The sequence below is a fragment of the Perca flavescens genome, chromosome 24 (genome assembly GCF_004354835.1).
Source record: "Perca flavescens isolate YP-PL-M2 chromosome 24, PFLA_1.0, whole genome shotgun sequence".
NCBI lineage: Eukaryota > Metazoa > Chordata > Actinopteri > Perciformes > Percidae > Perca > Perca flavescens.
Genome location: NC_041354.1, coordinates 2,030,454 through 2,047,244, shown reverse-complemented (window position 1 = coordinate 2,047,244; position 16,791 = coordinate 2,030,454). Strand labels below are relative to the sequence as shown.

General features: G+C 37.9%; 2 protein-coding genes across 2 annotated transcripts; both read right to left on the bottom strand.

The window, feature by feature from the left end:
• Positions 1 to 1,889: 1,889 nt before the first annotated feature.
• LOC114551029 (glucagon-1) lies at positions 1,890 to 4,665 on the bottom strand. Its single transcript, XM_028572121.1, has 5 exons — positions 4,568 to 4,665; positions 3,727 to 3,882; positions 2,626 to 2,742; positions 1,996 to 2,139; positions 1,890 to 1,914 (listed from the first exon to the last, which is right to left on the bottom strand). The coding sequence occupies exons 1-5, from the start codon at positions 4,663 to 4,665 to the stop codon at positions 1,890 to 1,892; spliced, it is 540 nt and encodes a 179-aa protein (XP_028427922.1).
• Positions 4,666 to 6,706: 2,041 nt separating this feature from the next.
• On the bottom strand, positions 6,707 to 16,499 carry LOC114551253 (dipeptidyl peptidase 4). The gene is made up of 26 exons (XM_028572424.1): positions 16,379 to 16,499; positions 16,179 to 16,266; positions 15,659 to 15,757; positions 14,330 to 14,421; positions 14,089 to 14,163; positions 13,946 to 13,998; positions 13,631 to 13,700; positions 13,301 to 13,421; positions 12,627 to 12,781; positions 12,421 to 12,515; positions 11,356 to 11,485; positions 10,832 to 10,870; positions 10,226 to 10,324; positions 10,030 to 10,100; positions 9,631 to 9,681; positions 9,358 to 9,494; positions 9,147 to 9,194; positions 8,956 to 9,054; positions 8,766 to 8,835; positions 8,484 to 8,678; positions 8,172 to 8,226; positions 7,821 to 7,920; positions 7,666 to 7,724; positions 7,482 to 7,554; positions 7,218 to 7,291; positions 6,707 to 7,138 (listed from the first exon to the last, which is right to left on the bottom strand). The coding sequence occupies exons 1-26, from the start codon at positions 16,379 to 16,381 to the stop codon at positions 7,046 to 7,048; spliced, it is 2,244 nt and encodes a 747-aa protein (XP_028428225.1). The 5' UTR covers positions 16,382 to 16,499; the 3' UTR covers positions 6,707 to 7,045.
• Positions 16,500 to 16,791: the final 292 nt, after the last annotated feature.

The following is a 16,791-nucleotide window of genomic DNA, read 5'->3' as shown; positions in this document are numbered from 1 at the left end:
AGGAACACCTGCATGACGGTGAAACAGACTTGACTCGTCTCGCTGCAGAACCAAGGTTTCTTCTAGAGATGCAATAATACCTTTTTTTCTGGGAAGGGAAAAAAGTAATAAACGGTAAAGAGTCTTAACTATGTAAAATACATAATATATTTTATTCATGTAAAATGTTACTAATATGTTACTAACATGAAGTCGGTGTTGAAGGCAGGTTTTTGTTGTAGATGTTCTTTTCCCATTGTCTAATTGATGGTTCTTAGTTGATTAGTGAAACTAATAAGGGGTCAGAATTATATCGATCAAATATTTTGACCACTTCTGTGTGGAATTCTGCCTTAAATTTGGTAGTGATAGCTGTAAAATTTGTTTAATAATTTAAGTCACCTGTATAGAAAGCTATCAGTTCAGTTCTGTTGTTATCGTGATTTGTTTCATGGGAAAGAGCGGCCGAGTGAAAGAGAGCGTAAATAAAGATCTTAAACCACCTCTGCTGAAATGTTGTAATTTATTGAGTCCCTATTCTTCAGAGGTCAGTGGACATGATAGCTGGCCAGAGGCTGAAGCTTCTCTAGCCTTCGAATGGCAGCGCTACAGGAGAGGACTATCTCTGCTGTTCATGCTCCCAGAGAAACCACTTTCTTTGTTTAAAATGACTGCATAAATCAGAAATGGTGGGAGAAATCTGTAAAGACTTTTGCAATTCCTGCAGGCCTGTTTTGGGTTGTGTTGTGTGGCTTTCCCGGATTCCTGATCCCATATGAGGAAAACTAGAACAGACTTGGATTACATGAAACTGCTGAGAGAAGATAATCGTATAAGTTCACATTTGGAATGAATGTCGTAAACAAATAAGTTGTGCAAGTATTCATATTTAAGTTAAGAGAATTATCCTGGAATCAATATTCTTAAACAAGATTATTCTGAAATGGGCCATTCTGCAAAATGAGTACTTTCTTTTGCCTGTAAAAAAAAAATTAACTAGTTTATTTTGACTCAATCCCACATATGTTCTCCGCCAAATACTCACTAGATAACTAAATGTGGATTAATCTGCTGCTGGAAATAGTCCCCAACACATGCACGTTTTCTTCCTGTTTGAGTAGTGTTTGATAGAAACTACAGTGAGCAGCTGTATGAAAAATGACTGATTAAAATGGAGCTGGCCGGCCCGGAGGCACCCTGGTGGCCGAGGTTTTTTGGTGCTGACTGTGATCCCCACCGTCCCAGAGTCCAGCTGGATATCTTTTATATGTCATTCCCTATTGCTCTCTCACCTAATTTCCCGGCATCTCTCTACTGTATGTTTAAATAACCGTGTATTAAAAAAAAGCTGAAAAAAATGTGTATCACTAGGGACGTTTGGGCTTTTCAATTTTTAGATCATTTTGGGGGGTGTTGATGCCTAAGGCGTACACTTGTGTGTGGGTGTGAGTTTCTTTTTCAAATTTTGAAAGTTCAACCTCAGCTCCTAGAATAGGTTTTAAATAATTTAAAAATAATGCCACAAATGCACAATGGAAAAACTTTAATTTGCAGAGCAGATTAATAGTATGCAATCAAAAAAAACTACACTACATGTGTTTTTTTTTTTTTTTTTTTTTTTAAAGCCTACCTGAGATTTCACTTTTTGTGTTCTTGGTTTCACTTTAAAAATATAGAAAATAATTTAAATTTGTAGAAAAAATATGCCCTCAATTTCATTTCTTCTCTCTGGTTGCACCATTAAAAACTATGGAAGAGTAGTAGTTTTTGTATCTTTGCATCACATACAGTAAGTAAAAAAAGACTTTTAAAATAGTGCTGACATTACAACATGCAAAGCAGTATGGCTTTCTGTTTCTCCTGTCTATGGCTTTGTGTGCAGCACACAGAGGAAGTCCTTGAGGAGTGTCTTATTGGTCCTCTTGTCTTTTCTTACTGCAAAAGAGAGAACATCACAATCATGCCGAGTCTAGCATTTCTGGCAATTATCATATCAGTCATGTGCCTTAGTTTTACCTCCACCCTGAAGTCTTGGAGGTCATGACCCAGAGTAAATATTCCTTGGCAGCCATCGAGTCCAACACCTTGTTCACATCACTGGTGAAGCTTCCGTCTACATGCCTCTTGCTGAACGCCTCACCGCGCCTGTCCGTTTCAGATCTGAGTAGGTACACATGCACACAATGTAAACACTGCCCATTAAGGGTCACTAACCCCACAATGTGGACACCTGCCATTCGAACTCTATTTGGCCTGCAGTGCAGCGATCATCAGAAAATCATCCTTTTCGTTGCGATTATTCTGATAGGTGAATGCATTGTGTTGCTTTGATCATTCCGTGATTAGTTCATTGTCTTCTGGCATGTTTTGTGTCAAAAAGAATCACTTCACGCAATCATCACACAGTAGTAATATATCAATCAACGCAGTGCGAAAAGTTCAGGTGATTTATTTTTTTAGCACAACCACAAGGAACATCGAGGGGGGGAAAAGCAAAGAAAGGGGAAAAAGTGGCACATGAAGCAGTTGATTAGCTCTTTCTCTCTGACTCAGTGTCTCTTGTCATGGTGGAATCAGGCCCAGGCAGGCAGGCCGTTAGGGGTTTTGGTACTGTAGGAGGAGGAGAGGGAGGGAGGAACAGCCTACTCTCTTCGGACTTGTCCAGACTTGAGCCGGTTAACAAAGTCTTTGATTGCCTGGTCCTTGAGATAAGAGCTCACGTCGCTGGTGAAGGTCCCATCCGCGTGGCGCTTTGTTTCAGCACTAAAAACACACAATGACACTCAGTGAGGGAAATATTTTATATTATTTTAAAACTTTTTAAAAGCTGAAGAGTCTGAAGCAAAAACCCGATCAGGGAACTACATCCCTGTGTATCAGTGGTCAAAAGTACATTTACTCAAGTACTGTGAAGTTCAATTTTAAGGTATACTTCCGTATATCCATTTAATATTACTTTATACTTCTACTTTACTGCACTTCAGAGGGACATATTGTACTTTTTACTCCGCTAAATTTATCTGGCAGGCATAATCACTAGTCACTTTTTGAGATTATCATTCTTATGATGTAGTAAGTTTATAAAAAAACAATGTATTGTCAAACTGGTGGTTCTCAATCTTTTTGGCTTGAGCTGAAACTGTGTCTGGATTCAGATGTCCATTAGTTGTTAGCTGAGGCATTTCCCCTCTAAACTTCTCACGTGGGTTCATTTCGATAACTAACTGATAACTGGTCAAATTATCCCATATTTTACCAAAAAACAAAGATTAGAGAAAAGTCCCAAAAAAATGAATATAAGCCTATATTTGTGTAGCAAATATCTATCGTCTTTCATTAATCATCACCCGACCCCTCAGATTTATCTTGTGACCCTTTGGAGGGCTTGATCCTTAGGTTGGGAACCAAACTAGCTATTGCTTACTGCATATTAAGTAGTTAAAATAAGGCACAGGGTATATTTTACTGCAGAATTATTATTTATTTTTTAAGTACATTTATCCGATAATACTTATGTAAGATTTTGAATGCAGAAATTTTAGATGTAATTGAGTATTTTTACATTTTTGTACTTGTACTACATCTGAGTGCTTCTTCCAACACTGCTGTTTAGCCCCCTAAAAGTTGAGTATTACATCCTGAGCTTTAATTTAACCAGTGTTAGATTATTTAAGAAATAGGGCCAAACAAGGAAAGCTTTATACAAAAAACTCTTATGATCATTTTTAGAATGGATCCCACACTGACCCGCTCCTCTTGTTGTTCATCAGCCACCGAACAAAGTCCTGCGCCTTCATGTCCTCCAGGTATTTGCTGTAGTCGTTGGAGAAAGTTCCCTCCGAATGTCTCTTCGTGTTCGACAGCTCCCTCGGCTCACCCACTAATGTGTCGTCTGCCTCAAAGCTGCAGTGCAGGAGAGAGAACACAGTTTGGCAATTGCAATCACTTTGAGTTTACACCAATCCAATATAATTTGCACAGTTTATATGACCAAAATATATGGGTTAGGTTTGCATAGAATTCTCCAAAAACCCTCAGGATGATGCAGACGAATCGTATCTTCCATACATATTTTTACCACAGGCGTAATGCAGTATCAACTTTTCAAATTTCTATTCCATCTCCCATTTTGCTTTGCTAGAATGTGTTCTTTTTTTCTACAATAGACTTCCAAATTGCTTTGTATTTATACATTTGATCATCACATATAGCATCATAATTCTTTAGTGAATGACAAGCTGTACAGTAGCCTCTATCATCCATAGTTTTAATTCTTCAAATTACTTTTTGCCTTTTGTCCTCTTTACTTGGGATACATTTGGGGTCTTTGAAGTAACTTTCTTGTCATGTCCCCATCATTTTGCAGACTTTGGATGAATGTGCTTAGCTTGTAAATGTTGTTATGGAATTTAACCTAAAATGAGTCACCTACAGCACATTTTGAGTTGTCATCCAGTTGGTTTGGTGACATACAGTAGAATCTTCTATTTCTGTACGCTAAGTATGACGTTTTAATACAGCGCTCCTAAACGTAGTTCAACCTGAAAGCAAAGACATAACATTATTCATTTAGATGTGATTTCTGTACCTTAAGTTGTCATCAGCCTCCTGCAGAGGAACCTGCCAGCTGCTCTGGACAAAGCCGAGAACCAGAAGGATACCGGCCAGGGAGTGGATGCTTTTCATGGTTATAACCTACACCACCACACAGACACACAGACGCAGAGTTTTCATATTGGTGCAGAAAGCTAAAGTTAAAGTTGTTTTGCTGTTGCAACAAAACGCAACTCACCTTTTCTTCTCTCTTTCCAAAGAACGGTGCTGTTAGTTCCTCTGCTTGTTGCTGTCTCTAACCCTCCAATCGTACTTCATGGGCTTATATACTGTTAGAGCAGGAGGAGGATGGGTCTGCTCAGGTGGGCCAATTTTACCACTCTGCCTGGTCCACCTGTTACTCTCAACCCATTAGACACGGGCCCGTCACATCGGCCGAATCAACAAGCCAAGCATTTGTTCAGCAAGGGAAGATGCTATTCATGCGTGAGGCCAGCTGGTACTTAGGTGTTAAGATCAAACAAGCGCAGCTCATCCTGTTTAACAAAAAGCAGAGGCAATGCTTTAATGTGCTACTGTGTCATCATAATGGGAAGTTATAGTGTGCTGTCATATCTGGAAGGTGAGTCAGTATTTGTGGGTTCTTTCCGATCAAATTTAAAAGATGGGGAATATTGACCATTTGTTTCATCAGTGGCAGTTATCTCCATTTTTACAAGGGCCATAGTTCAGTAAAGCTGCTCTATAAAAGTAAACGGCATATGTTGCTATATATAACAATACAGTAAATCTTGAATATGACTCACATATACTCCCGTGTATTTTATTTGTTGAAAAAGATATATTAGCAGTGTGTCAAGGCTGAAATAACACTATTTCTCAGTTAATATTTCCAAAAATTCCCATGGATCCAAAAGTTTTACCTACTAGTACTGAGCCGACTGTAAAAAAGTTGTCACAATTGTCAGAAATTGAACATATTTCCCTTTCTCCTTTGTCTGAAATCATTTCACACATGAAGCCCAGTACCTACTTGTCCTCTCGACCACCTCACCTTCTCAAAGAAATAGAAGATGGAGTTGGGGCCAGTATTTTCACCATGAAACCCCCCCCATAACCTTCACTCTAACAAGACTGAGCCTACAGCCATGCTAGCAGCTCTGTGAGGCTGTACTCAAATTTGACCCTTTTCCAAAGTTTTTTTATATCAGAAATATGGGTTTCTTTCAACCAAATTGCCCAGAAGTAACACGGATGCATCGATGTATGTCATAGGTAAAGTTAATGATTACTTTCATTGCATTTTGGGTGTTTTATTCAATTTTGTAGCACTTGAAAAAAATTTTTAAAATGGTTTCAAAACAGTGTCCTGACTAAACTTTGACAGATACCCGTCTGTGATCCACTCAGCATCCTCTGTCGAAAATCGATTTAAAAAAAGTGACAAAAATGTGGACAAAATGCGACTAAAACGTCAGAAAATGCGCCGCGTTCATTTTCAATTTTGACCCAGAAGGACAACAACTTCATGGTCGACTGGAAGACAACACAAGGGTTAAAGTATTAAAAGTAAAAGTACTCAATGCTCATTTTTGAAACTGTAAATGATTGAAGTTCTGTCAATCAGCTAAGTGTTTAATCAGCTAATCATTCCAGCTGGACTTGTAGACCGTTATATTGTTGGGTAGTTTAGTTTATAATAAAACATCTTTTATAAACTACATGTGTTTAGTGTGCAAAAATCTCAATTTGTAAAGTAACTAGTAACTACAGCTGTCAGATTAATGTAGCGGAGTACAAAGTACAATATTTCTCTCTGGGATATAGTGGAGAAAAGTAGAAAGTAAGTAAAGTACTATCATCGTACTAAACTAAGACGTTAACATGCTAAACCTCAGCATTTTATAGTTGTCATTGTGAGCATGATAGCATACTGACATTAGCATTTAGAACAAAGCTGCTAGCATGACTGTAGACTCTGTTATGTATATTATTATTATTATCATTATTAGGTTGGAAAATTCAACAATAAAGGTTATCATTGATGATTCCCCTTAAACTGAAAAAATTATATCTCAAACAAAGAGTTCTCATTGTTTTATTTATTTTATGAAACAAGTATTACATCAAACATTTTGTAAAATTGATAAAATTAATTTGGTGCATTACATTTATGTGCATATTTTAATACAATACTGTAAAAACTATGTCCTAAGTAGTACAAGTAGTTACACTTTCATATCATTACTGTAGCCTATGTCTTGTCAAATATAGTTAAATTCACAAAACAAACTTTGAAAAGAAATCCACATTTGAAGTATTTGTGGTACAAGTAAACATGCAAGTTATCATTTCCATTTCTGACGCATGACAAATTTTCACTAAACGACATTATATGATTTGGACCACTTTGTACTTTCCTGGCGTTTGGAGAACTAAAGACTTAAAGACTTTATCCAACATTTTAGTTTTATTCAGGTTGTGAAAAGAGATTTTTGTGACCCAGTGGACTTTATGCAAAGCACCTCTGTAGGAAGTGGCTCATGTGGGTGTAGACGTGTTGATTGGCCGAGCCGCCAAGCCCATGATCCTTGTCTGTGTACCACTGAAGAAAAAAAAAAGGACATTTGGTTATTATTTTAAGTCTTCCAGTCATTGCACTTTGGATTTTCAAGATAACTTACCATCGCCTCAAAGTCCACCTGCTCGTCCACTAGAGCTTCAGAGATCTCGGCTGCCTGCTGGAAATGAACATTGTCTAGAAAACAACAAAAAAAACCCAAAATTAACAAGGTTTTCAATGCAATCTGCCCATTTTAGTCAAGAAAGATCACCAAAGACTTGACCACAGACTTTTCCAAAATACCACTTCAAGTGTCACACATGGAGAGAGTGCTAGATAGGTCAACAAAATCCTAAATCCTTAATTATGCCACTGCATTACTCACCATCAGCTGTTCCATGAATCAGAAGATACTGCACTGAATGGAAATTCTTGGCCCTGGCAGTTACTGTTGAGTTCTGCACACATCAGATTTGTGTTTATTGGTGAAAACAGGCAATAGTATAACTAATAATGACCGTCAGATACAAGAGACAGTCATAATGTCACATAATATGCGTGAAACTTACAGTGTAGGCCAAAGAATTCTGTGAGGGCTCCATCATGTAACGCTCTGTGTAGATGGAATCTGGAATTAACAAACAGACCATGTGTGCCATTAAAGTGAGTGTGTTAGGTCTGGGAGGTTGTTAACAACAAGAACTTAAAAAGACAAAAAAAATACCATAATATTCCCATTTGGACACTGGAGCGACCGCCATTCCACATTTAAAAACTCCACTTCCTGATCCCAAGGCCATTGATGTCACATATCCACCATAAGACTGTGTAAAAAAAATAATAAATAAATAAAAATCCTAGCTCTTTAGGAAAGACCAAGCACACTGACAGCAAGGTGAAACATTAACTCATTTTCAGAGCCATTTATTGCTCTCCGAACTATGAAATAGCACATATTCACTGCCTTTTGCTTAAGAAACAAAGATTATCAATGTGTTTTAATTTTTGATAAGTTTCTATTTGAAAACACTTGTTCTTTAACAAAACCGTTTTAATAAAGTCTTTGAGAACTTACCCAGCCCCAAATAGCAACTCTGTCTTTGTCTATGAAGCCCATTTTGATGAATTCCCTAAAATATAAAAAAAGAAAAGACAATTATCTCAACAGTAAGTTTACAAGAATGAAAATTGGCCTTCGGATCATCATAGTAACTTGTTGATGCTTATGACTTTTCCTGTGTGTATGTCTGTGTACACCTGGGCGCATTTCAACCACAGAAACAAGTCTGATCCAGTTTGATCAAGCTTTCCTGGGAAACGGAGGGTGAAACTGTTTGTCCGAGCGAAGATGCATTGACTTGTCTAAACTGGTCCTTGCTTTCCTTACCTGGCTGCTGTTATCTGATCTTCCACCTCATAGGTTCCCAGACCTTTATAGATTGCATGCATTAACTTGTCGCCTTGGTAACCGCTTCCTCTTCCGTCAAAGCTTGCGACAATGATTTTCTCAGTGCTGGCCAGGTAGGTGGACCAGCTTACCCTGTAGATGAAGTCTGCTTTCTGACTGCAGGGACCGGCATACCTGGGAGGTTGGGCAAATCAGTATCAGTTTATGAACGCTTTTGAAAAGCATTTTTAATTAAATGTTGTTTTTTAAATAAATTCTTACACATCTATTAGTAAAGGGTACTTCTTGGATTCATCAAAGCCTGGGGGCAAAAACATCTGATACCAGAGATCTGTCAAAAATATGAACAGCCAAGATGTAAATAAAGTATTCCCAGTTAGTTGAAAAGAGTGTTAAAGAAAAATTCTCTTTATTACTTTAAAGTAGTAGAGCTACTACTAGTAGTACTTACTGTGTCCTTCAAGTTTGATGGAGGCTCGGCGCATAGTGGGCATTTGGATGTCCGATATCAGGCTGCTAAATTCTTTATTGTCCTCCAAAACCTTTAACACTACAAAATATAAAAATATAGAAGGCTCATTCGAATAACATTTTCTCCTCTTTGATATAATTGTTAGATTTAATTTCAAATTTGTGTATTACCTTGATTTGGCCTGGTATCCATGAGAGCATAGTAAGGAATGCCAGGACCTTTGTGTAAAAGTTCCAATAATATTAGATATTTTATATATTTTTAAATATAATACTTATAATAAAATAAGCAATAACTAATATATTACAGAATGTATCAATAATACATAGTGGTATATTACAAAAATAAGAGGCATAGGAAAAAATAAATAAACAAACTGACCACTGCAGCTCATACGGTAGAAGGAGGCATTGTGGCTAAAGTAGGCAGAGTTATACTGACAGTCTTCTTTGCGTAATTCACAAGTCAGACACCGGGTCATATACAATGCGCTCCCTTGATCGATGCTCTTGAAAAACCTGACACACACACACACACACACACACACACACACACACACACACACACACACACTCTTTAACTCTGAAGAAATGCTTTCTAATCAAACGGTGTTTTTAAATAAAACCCAAAGACTAAAATAATAAAGACCCTTACTGGTAAACATTCCTTCTTCCTGGCTTGCCCCCTTCATTACTTGAATAATATCTGTGGAATAATTGGTATAAATGAGTGGGGTGGGAATTTCAGACTGTAGCAAAGGAGGAATTCAGCTCATGGGACATCACAGTTATATCTGTAACTCCATCATAATTTAGCGACAATCTCAACGTTTCCAGAGACACAAAAAATGTTTGGGAAAGTGCATAAAGTGATGCATCCAGATCTAGAATATTTCCATTTGATGAAAAGTTTAAGTTTTAATAAAGCATTGTAAATAGCAGCACACATTATAATACACAGTCAAGCCCTATGTTTTTTTTACAAGATAAATGTTGTGCATTTGAGGTATTGTACATGTGTATACAGTTTTATGCAGATAAGGCAACAACTTACACACTATCCGCAGTTACTTTCAAAATGTCAATGACTTCCCATTCTCCAAAGGTGATTGCTTTAGCTTTGCCCTGCATGGTGAGTCAGAACAGAATGTGTGTAGGTGGTAACATGCTACAGAAAAATATTGATTATATTTTGTCTTAAAAAGAGCTTATTTTGCCCATGTGATTCTGAAATGATTCAGTCTACCTACCCCGAGCACATGATGGATGTGCTTGTACCCTGTAGCGTCACTCATCAACAGGTAATAGCTGTTCTTGTCTGCCTCAAAAACTGGTTCTGGTGGAGAGAACTAGGAAGAACAAGTATATTATTATCATATATTTTCTCCTACTTCTGTACTTTGTCTGTGGCTCTCAACTACATGCCCATTCATTTCTACTGAGAATGTAAAACTTTAAAAAACTCACAGCTCACAAATATATAGTTTCATAAAAAATAAATAAAAAAAAGGTTCAGCAATTTCTAAAAACAGCTGGGCACTGGAAATGTGTTGGGGACTATTTTCAGCAGCTGGTTTCCCCACATCTGGTTCTCTAGTGAGTATGTCTGACAGCAGAGAGGTATATGTGGGATTGAGTCAGAATCAACTACAGTATGCAACAGTGTGTCTCACTGATGTCTTTTCAATCGTTTTTGGACAACAATGGATCTCTATGGCACAAGGGAATAGATACATCAAGCTTAGGATAGACATGCAATATTTGTAGATAGATACATTCATTGTTGTTTTTGGTCTTTTCAGGGAATTTATAAAAAGAAAACTATAGAATGTCCTTTAACAGTCTACTGGACTTACCCGTCCAATCCAACCCATGGGACTGTGTACCTCCAGATGCTGTAAAAAGGAATACAATAAGTTTTTACAGCTGCACTAAGAGATTTTATAACAATATACCAGTCTTATCAGTCTAAACACTAAGAGATGTTGCGACACAGAACTACATTTAGAAAACATTTAGCTAACCTGGGGAATTTTGACTATGATCAGTAACAAAAATGTGAACAGCAAGAGTTTATGACATGGAGCTAAGAAAAAGAAATGTCCATGAGTCAGTATTGTTAAGTTTATATGTAGGTCTTGGTATATTATTATTATTATTATTATTATTATTATTATCTCAAGAACTGCTATTGGATTTTCATAAAAATGTTGTAGAAACAATTGCGGTCCCTTATTCTCCCTTTCAGTATAAAGTGCTATAGGATTTATTGCTATTGAAATGGGTTGGTTCTCTGTGTAATGCCAGTGTACAATTTAATGCCATAAATTATTCTAATGTAGAAAAACATTAAATAATTGTTCATATCATCATGTTTTACCTCAACAGGATCCCACTTGACTCCACTAAAATTGTAGATCTGAAGGATGAGGTGGTTTTGTACTCTCTTCAGCCATTGAACCGCTATTTGTTCATCCGTCACCCAAGTAACCGTGGCCAAGTAGTGCTCACTGAGAAAAAGAAAAAATGAAATACATTATGACACTGGTAAGCTCCTATCGGTTTCTGATTCCCTTCCCTAATAGCAGGAGGCAACATTTGTTACTCAGATTTGGTGCAACATTTAACCTTTTTTTTAACCACTTGAGAATTGATCAATATTGTCCAAAATCTCTTCAAAATACCAAATTAAGATACCAAGACCTTGAATAACACCATAGAAAAAAGCCATGCTGTGACTGGTTATCAACGGCATTTGGAGATTTCCGTAAGGATTACATTTTTCGGCGATTCTCTCTGGAATCTGCTCAGACACCCCCTTATTGCCAATATACCTAGGGAAGCCATACATCCTCTGAATGCCCTAGTTTGTGGTTTAAAGTTTTATGAGGCTCACAATAGGTAATTTTATACAGTGAGGTCAAGTTTAAAAAATGGTCTCACTACAATGAAATGGCTACTTTGGGGACTTACATCATCACACATGAATATAATTGGGCTGATTGAATCCACAACAGTCTCCAGTCATACCCAATTTATGCAATTTCAAGTCTGTTTAGGGAGCCCAGTATGCAGAAAGATGCACATTCACCATTTTATAATAAGCAAAAATAACACATTTATACTGCACGAGAAATACTGCATGGTCTTTGCCCCAAACTGCATGGAATTAGCATAACATGGACATGTCTCCAAAGGGGAGACTCGTGGGTACCAAAAGAACCCATTTTCATGAAGATATTTTAAGGTGAGAGGTCAATGGACCCCTGTTAAAATGGCCATGGCAAGCTAGTATGACATGGCACCACTGGGTTCCTTAGATTAGCAAGTTTCATATGACCTTAATGTCTTCCTCTATGTTAAAAACTGAAAGAGTTGGCCGGGCCCGCTGGCAGGTCGTCAGATTGTTAAGATGTTAACAGAAAAATAGAGGCTGTTTTATTACCTTGCGTTGAGTGAGGCTGGAACAACAACTTCAGTAATTGTTGTGTTGTCAGTGTCCACAACAAACAGTTTCACAATGGGGTTGGGAGTACCTGGCTGCACAATAAAAGAATGTAAGGTACACTCATTGGCATACGACAATGTAATGATCCCAGTGAAAGCTTGTTAGAGTCAAACAAGCTCTGGATGGACAACGTCCTACAGTACCTTTGGATATGGAATGGAAACGGTGCTGGGGTACTGGTTCTCGCCATACCAGGAGTACTCTATAGTGTGGACCTCTGTGTCATTGAACTCAGCATAAGCCACGTACTTCCCTCCAGGTGACCACCACAGTCCTTGAGTGGATGAGAACATCTCCTCTGGAAGGGGGAAAGCGGGAATCTGATTAAGGATTACTAAATTAGGATTCAGGACCGTGAGGGTCAGGTTTGGGATTCAATTCCCACTACAAAAAAAATGCATATACTGATGATCTTATAAGCTGCAGTATATCCATGTTGATGTTTTTACTGCATCTGAAACACTTCATCAGTCCTATAGAAGATTTCACTAACATTTCACACATTTATGGTCAATTTGTATTCTATTTCGTTGTTTATTGTATTGAATTGAAATTTCACATCACCGTCTCCTGATTAGAAAATGTAAAATATATATGTGTTCGTTGCAAATACATAACATTACACAATTTACATACATTGAATATACAAATGCTGAAGTGAAACTACTCCAACAATTACAATTTACTCAAAAAAGTAGCTACATGTAATGGAATAAACTAAGAAGTTTGAAAGTGAAAATCCCCCCACACCCGGCTGATGTGTTGTATGTTTGTATCCTGTTGTTCATGTCTTTATGTCTTATTTTGTGCCACTTACCTTCGTACACCCAGTCCGGGATCCCATTAAAAATCAGATTCTTCTTGCCATTTGAGGTGACTTGATGTGGGGGCGATTCAGGGCTGGTCTTTATGTACACATTATTTTCCCAAACGTAGGCCTGAAAATACAAAATGGATACATACGTTCAGAAAAAGAAGCCTGATTTATTTTATGAACCGTCTCAAACACAGATTAAACCTTTGTTGCGCTGCTGAAGGGTTTGGGAAAGGTTGTGCTTGATCACCTCATCAATCACCCACTTCAAAGCCAAACTGTCACTCAAAGTCATACTCATACAACCAATCTTCTTTGTGTGTCCGATCTTACCAGTTTGTTCCCTTCAGGAGACCAGGCAAAGTACTGGATTTCTTCAGGAATGTCAGAGGTTGTGAAATTTCTGAAATGAAGTAAAAAGCAGAAGATATTTGGGGAACTGTACTGAGCTTTACTTATGTGCTGTATTATTATTTTATTTCAGAATAAATATTCTAAAATAATCTACTTTGCATGCATAACATACCATTTGGTGGATGCTCTTAACCGGAGTGCATTGCATTATTATAAGTGCATACATTTAACTGTCCATAGAAAACCACATAATGAAAATATAAAGTAATGAAAATCCATAGTTCAGGTACTTACTTTGATTCCCGGTCATAAAGTGAATATGTAGCTGTAAATGAATGCCGCCACAGCTAATGGGAGAAAAGAAACCACAACACTGTGGTGTGAACACTTTAGCTTTAAATATGCATCAGATTAATGTGAATAAAAGCTTAGTGTACCTTGGTACGGTTGCTTATGAATGCAACATATTTGCGGTCAGCAGACAGCTGGTAATCATAAGCGCCTTTTTCGTTCTGTTTTGGAAAAAAGAACGCTGTAGTGAGAGTTTCACTGCCCATGGCCTCACAGACAACACTGCATTTTTTTGGATTGGTATGTATAGTTTTTGTGCTGATTTAATGTGGTTTATGTTGCTTACGCAAAAGAAGCACACAGATGCACACAAGCGGGGTGACTTACAAACGTGTCTCCGCTCAAGAACTCTGATGCCGCTCCTGTGACGACGTTGTGGAGGAAGACTGAGCCCTGGGACTTATTCAAATACTCATTATCTGTGGAGGAAGATGAGGAAAATACTGTAATTTAGAATAGAATATTGGATTTAAAATGGAGAACAAGTGTGCAAATCCCTAAAGACGTCAGCTAAACGGTTACACTTTATAACAAGGGTTTAAACATGCTTAAATAACAAATGCATGAATTGTGATTATTTAGGAGTTAATGATGGATGTATCATGAATTACTGTTGCTCACCATTAAGAAATGATCATGCCACTATGTGTTTATGTGATTGGTTAAAGGCCCACTCCACATATTTGACATACAAAGTTTAGTTTACTCATCACGAGGAGTACTTAGTACGTAGCCTATAAACAATATAATAGCCATCTTCTGAGGCTCTAAGCGGCTTTGTCAAGGGTGATCCTGATGATGTCATAGTGATGTCATCAGGGTTATCTCAGTTTGGGCTTGAGAGTGAACATTTTCACCAGAAAGCTGTGTTACAAACTGGAGGTATGGAGTTTAAGAGACACTTTATTTAGAAGGCAGTGAGAGTCTAATAACGGAGTTGCATTACGGGAATTGTAGGATTAAGCTTGACCCATATTAGGGATCAAAAGTCAGGGTATCTCAAGCTCTGCTGCACAGATTTCGATCTTTAATTATTATTTTATTTTTTTAAATCTGTCTCTTGTGATTCCATTGTACTTCAATAAAGTTCAAAAGTACTTCTCTAAAGTTCAACTTTGCAGGACAAAGTGGTGGTGTGACAGACTGACCGACAAACAGCCACTCAGCTTTATAGTTCAACAAGAATAGGTCCTGTTCTGCTTTGGAGAGGCTCGTCAGATGCATGGGTCTGACATGCACTTTTCTATTTTACCGCTACTGGATTCTAGCTTGTTTGGCATCAGTTAGATTAACAGTCATTAATTGATCATCCATTAAGTGTTAACCAATCACATAAAGTCATTGTGACGTCATCATACCTTAATGGTGAGCAACAGGAATGCATGATATATCCTGCATTAATTCATGTATTAAATCATCACGTCTAAAAAGTCCAGGTATACATTCCATAAATACATGAACACACAGACAGACACTTTAATGAGGGGATGGATCAAAGTGAATTAGTAACTAGACAAAGGAGAACCATGTAGCTGATAGATAAAAAGCCCCCTCAGAGACACATTGACAGTTTAGACATTACAGTATGTGGTTGAAATCAATGTCATCATGTTCCACCTCCCCTATCTCTCCTTTTTACATGTCTCATTCTCCCACCTGAGATCCACCTCATGCTGATGGACTTTGGTTTCAGTGAACTGTTGAAGACATCCTCCAGGGTGAAAGTTCTCATGTTCTGATCCCCCTCCTCCTTCTCTGAAACACGTTAGAGAGTTAGAACCTGACTGGGGCTGGAAGGTCACAGGGTACGGATATGATATCATACACATCATCATCATCATCATCATCATCATAAAAGAAGCTATGTGCTGTAAAGGCTGTAACAGATAATGACAAGTGGAATATTGCTTACGTCAGTGTGTTTTGGGGGGTAATTATGGGAATTGTCATATAGTGTGTACTGAGTGAGGATGAAACTATTGAAAGGCACTCACATCAGAGAAACGAATCCTCCCGTTGTGATGTCACACCCTGATTTCCACCAGGACGTGTGTTTTTATTCTTAGATGGAAAACGGTCTAATCGGATCATGCGTAATGACGCGTGCGTAACTTTTTAAAGGTCCGTCGGAACACAAACGATGCATTAATATCAACATTTAATAACAAAGACTCACCTTTCAAATATATAGCCGTGGGTACCGCTATCAAAATGACGACCACTGCTACCCCAAAGACTCCGAGGAGCACCTTTCCGATGGAAACCTGCGCAGAGTTCAACGGACAAAAGTCAGGAAAAGTGCTCCAAAATGCTCCTTGCGACGCATACGCCAGTCGCCAACGTAACATCGATATGTATCTATTAACAAACCAGCACCATTGTTTCTGCGCGTCGGTGAAGTGTGTCAATATCCGTCCAAATCACAACTTCATCGATCCAGTCGGCTACACGCGCGGAGAACACTAAAGTTATACGATCGGCTGGCTGTTAAATATTATCTCAACTGAAGTTCCAAAGGTGGGACAATAAATGTCCGGCGGAGTAAAGTTCGTCAGGGTTGATGGTGTTCCAATGTTTAGAGGAGGCGTGCAACTAGCTTTTAAGGCTGTTCCCCAAACTCTCCACTATTCAAAACATGTATTCATTCATAGGCTACGGCCATCTCTCTGACAATATGACCAAATAACGTTTATAAAGACTTTCCTTATACATTTGGTAACCATTATTCCACTTGTAAACTTCCATTCATATAACCTTAAATAAGTTGCATTTTTGTTAAAAACCGTAAA

Bases quoted from the DNA above. Each gene is read 5' to 3' on its own strand.
- LOC114551029 (XM_028572121.1), bottom strand. From the start codon at position 4,665: ATGAAAAGCATCCACTCCCTGGCCGGTATCCTTCTGGTTCTCGGCTTT. The intron at 3,883-4,567 runs GTACAGAAATCA...CCTGCACTGCAG, and splicing joins GAGGCTGATGACAACTTAAG to CTTTGAGGCAGACGACACAT. The intron at 2,140-2,625 runs GTAGGCTGTTCC...GTACCTACTCAG, and splicing joins TCTGGACAAGTCCGAAGAGA to ATCTGAAACGGACAGGCGCG.
- LOC114551253 (XM_028572424.1), bottom strand. The intron at 13,999-14,088 runs GTACACTAAGCT...TTCTCCCATTAG, and splicing joins TCATAAGCAACCGTACCAAG to CTGTGGCGGCATTCATTTAC. The intron at 11,486-12,420 runs GTAATAAAACAG...TCTTTTTCTCAG, and splicing joins CCAGCCTCACTCAACGCAAG to TGAGCACTACTTGGCCACGG.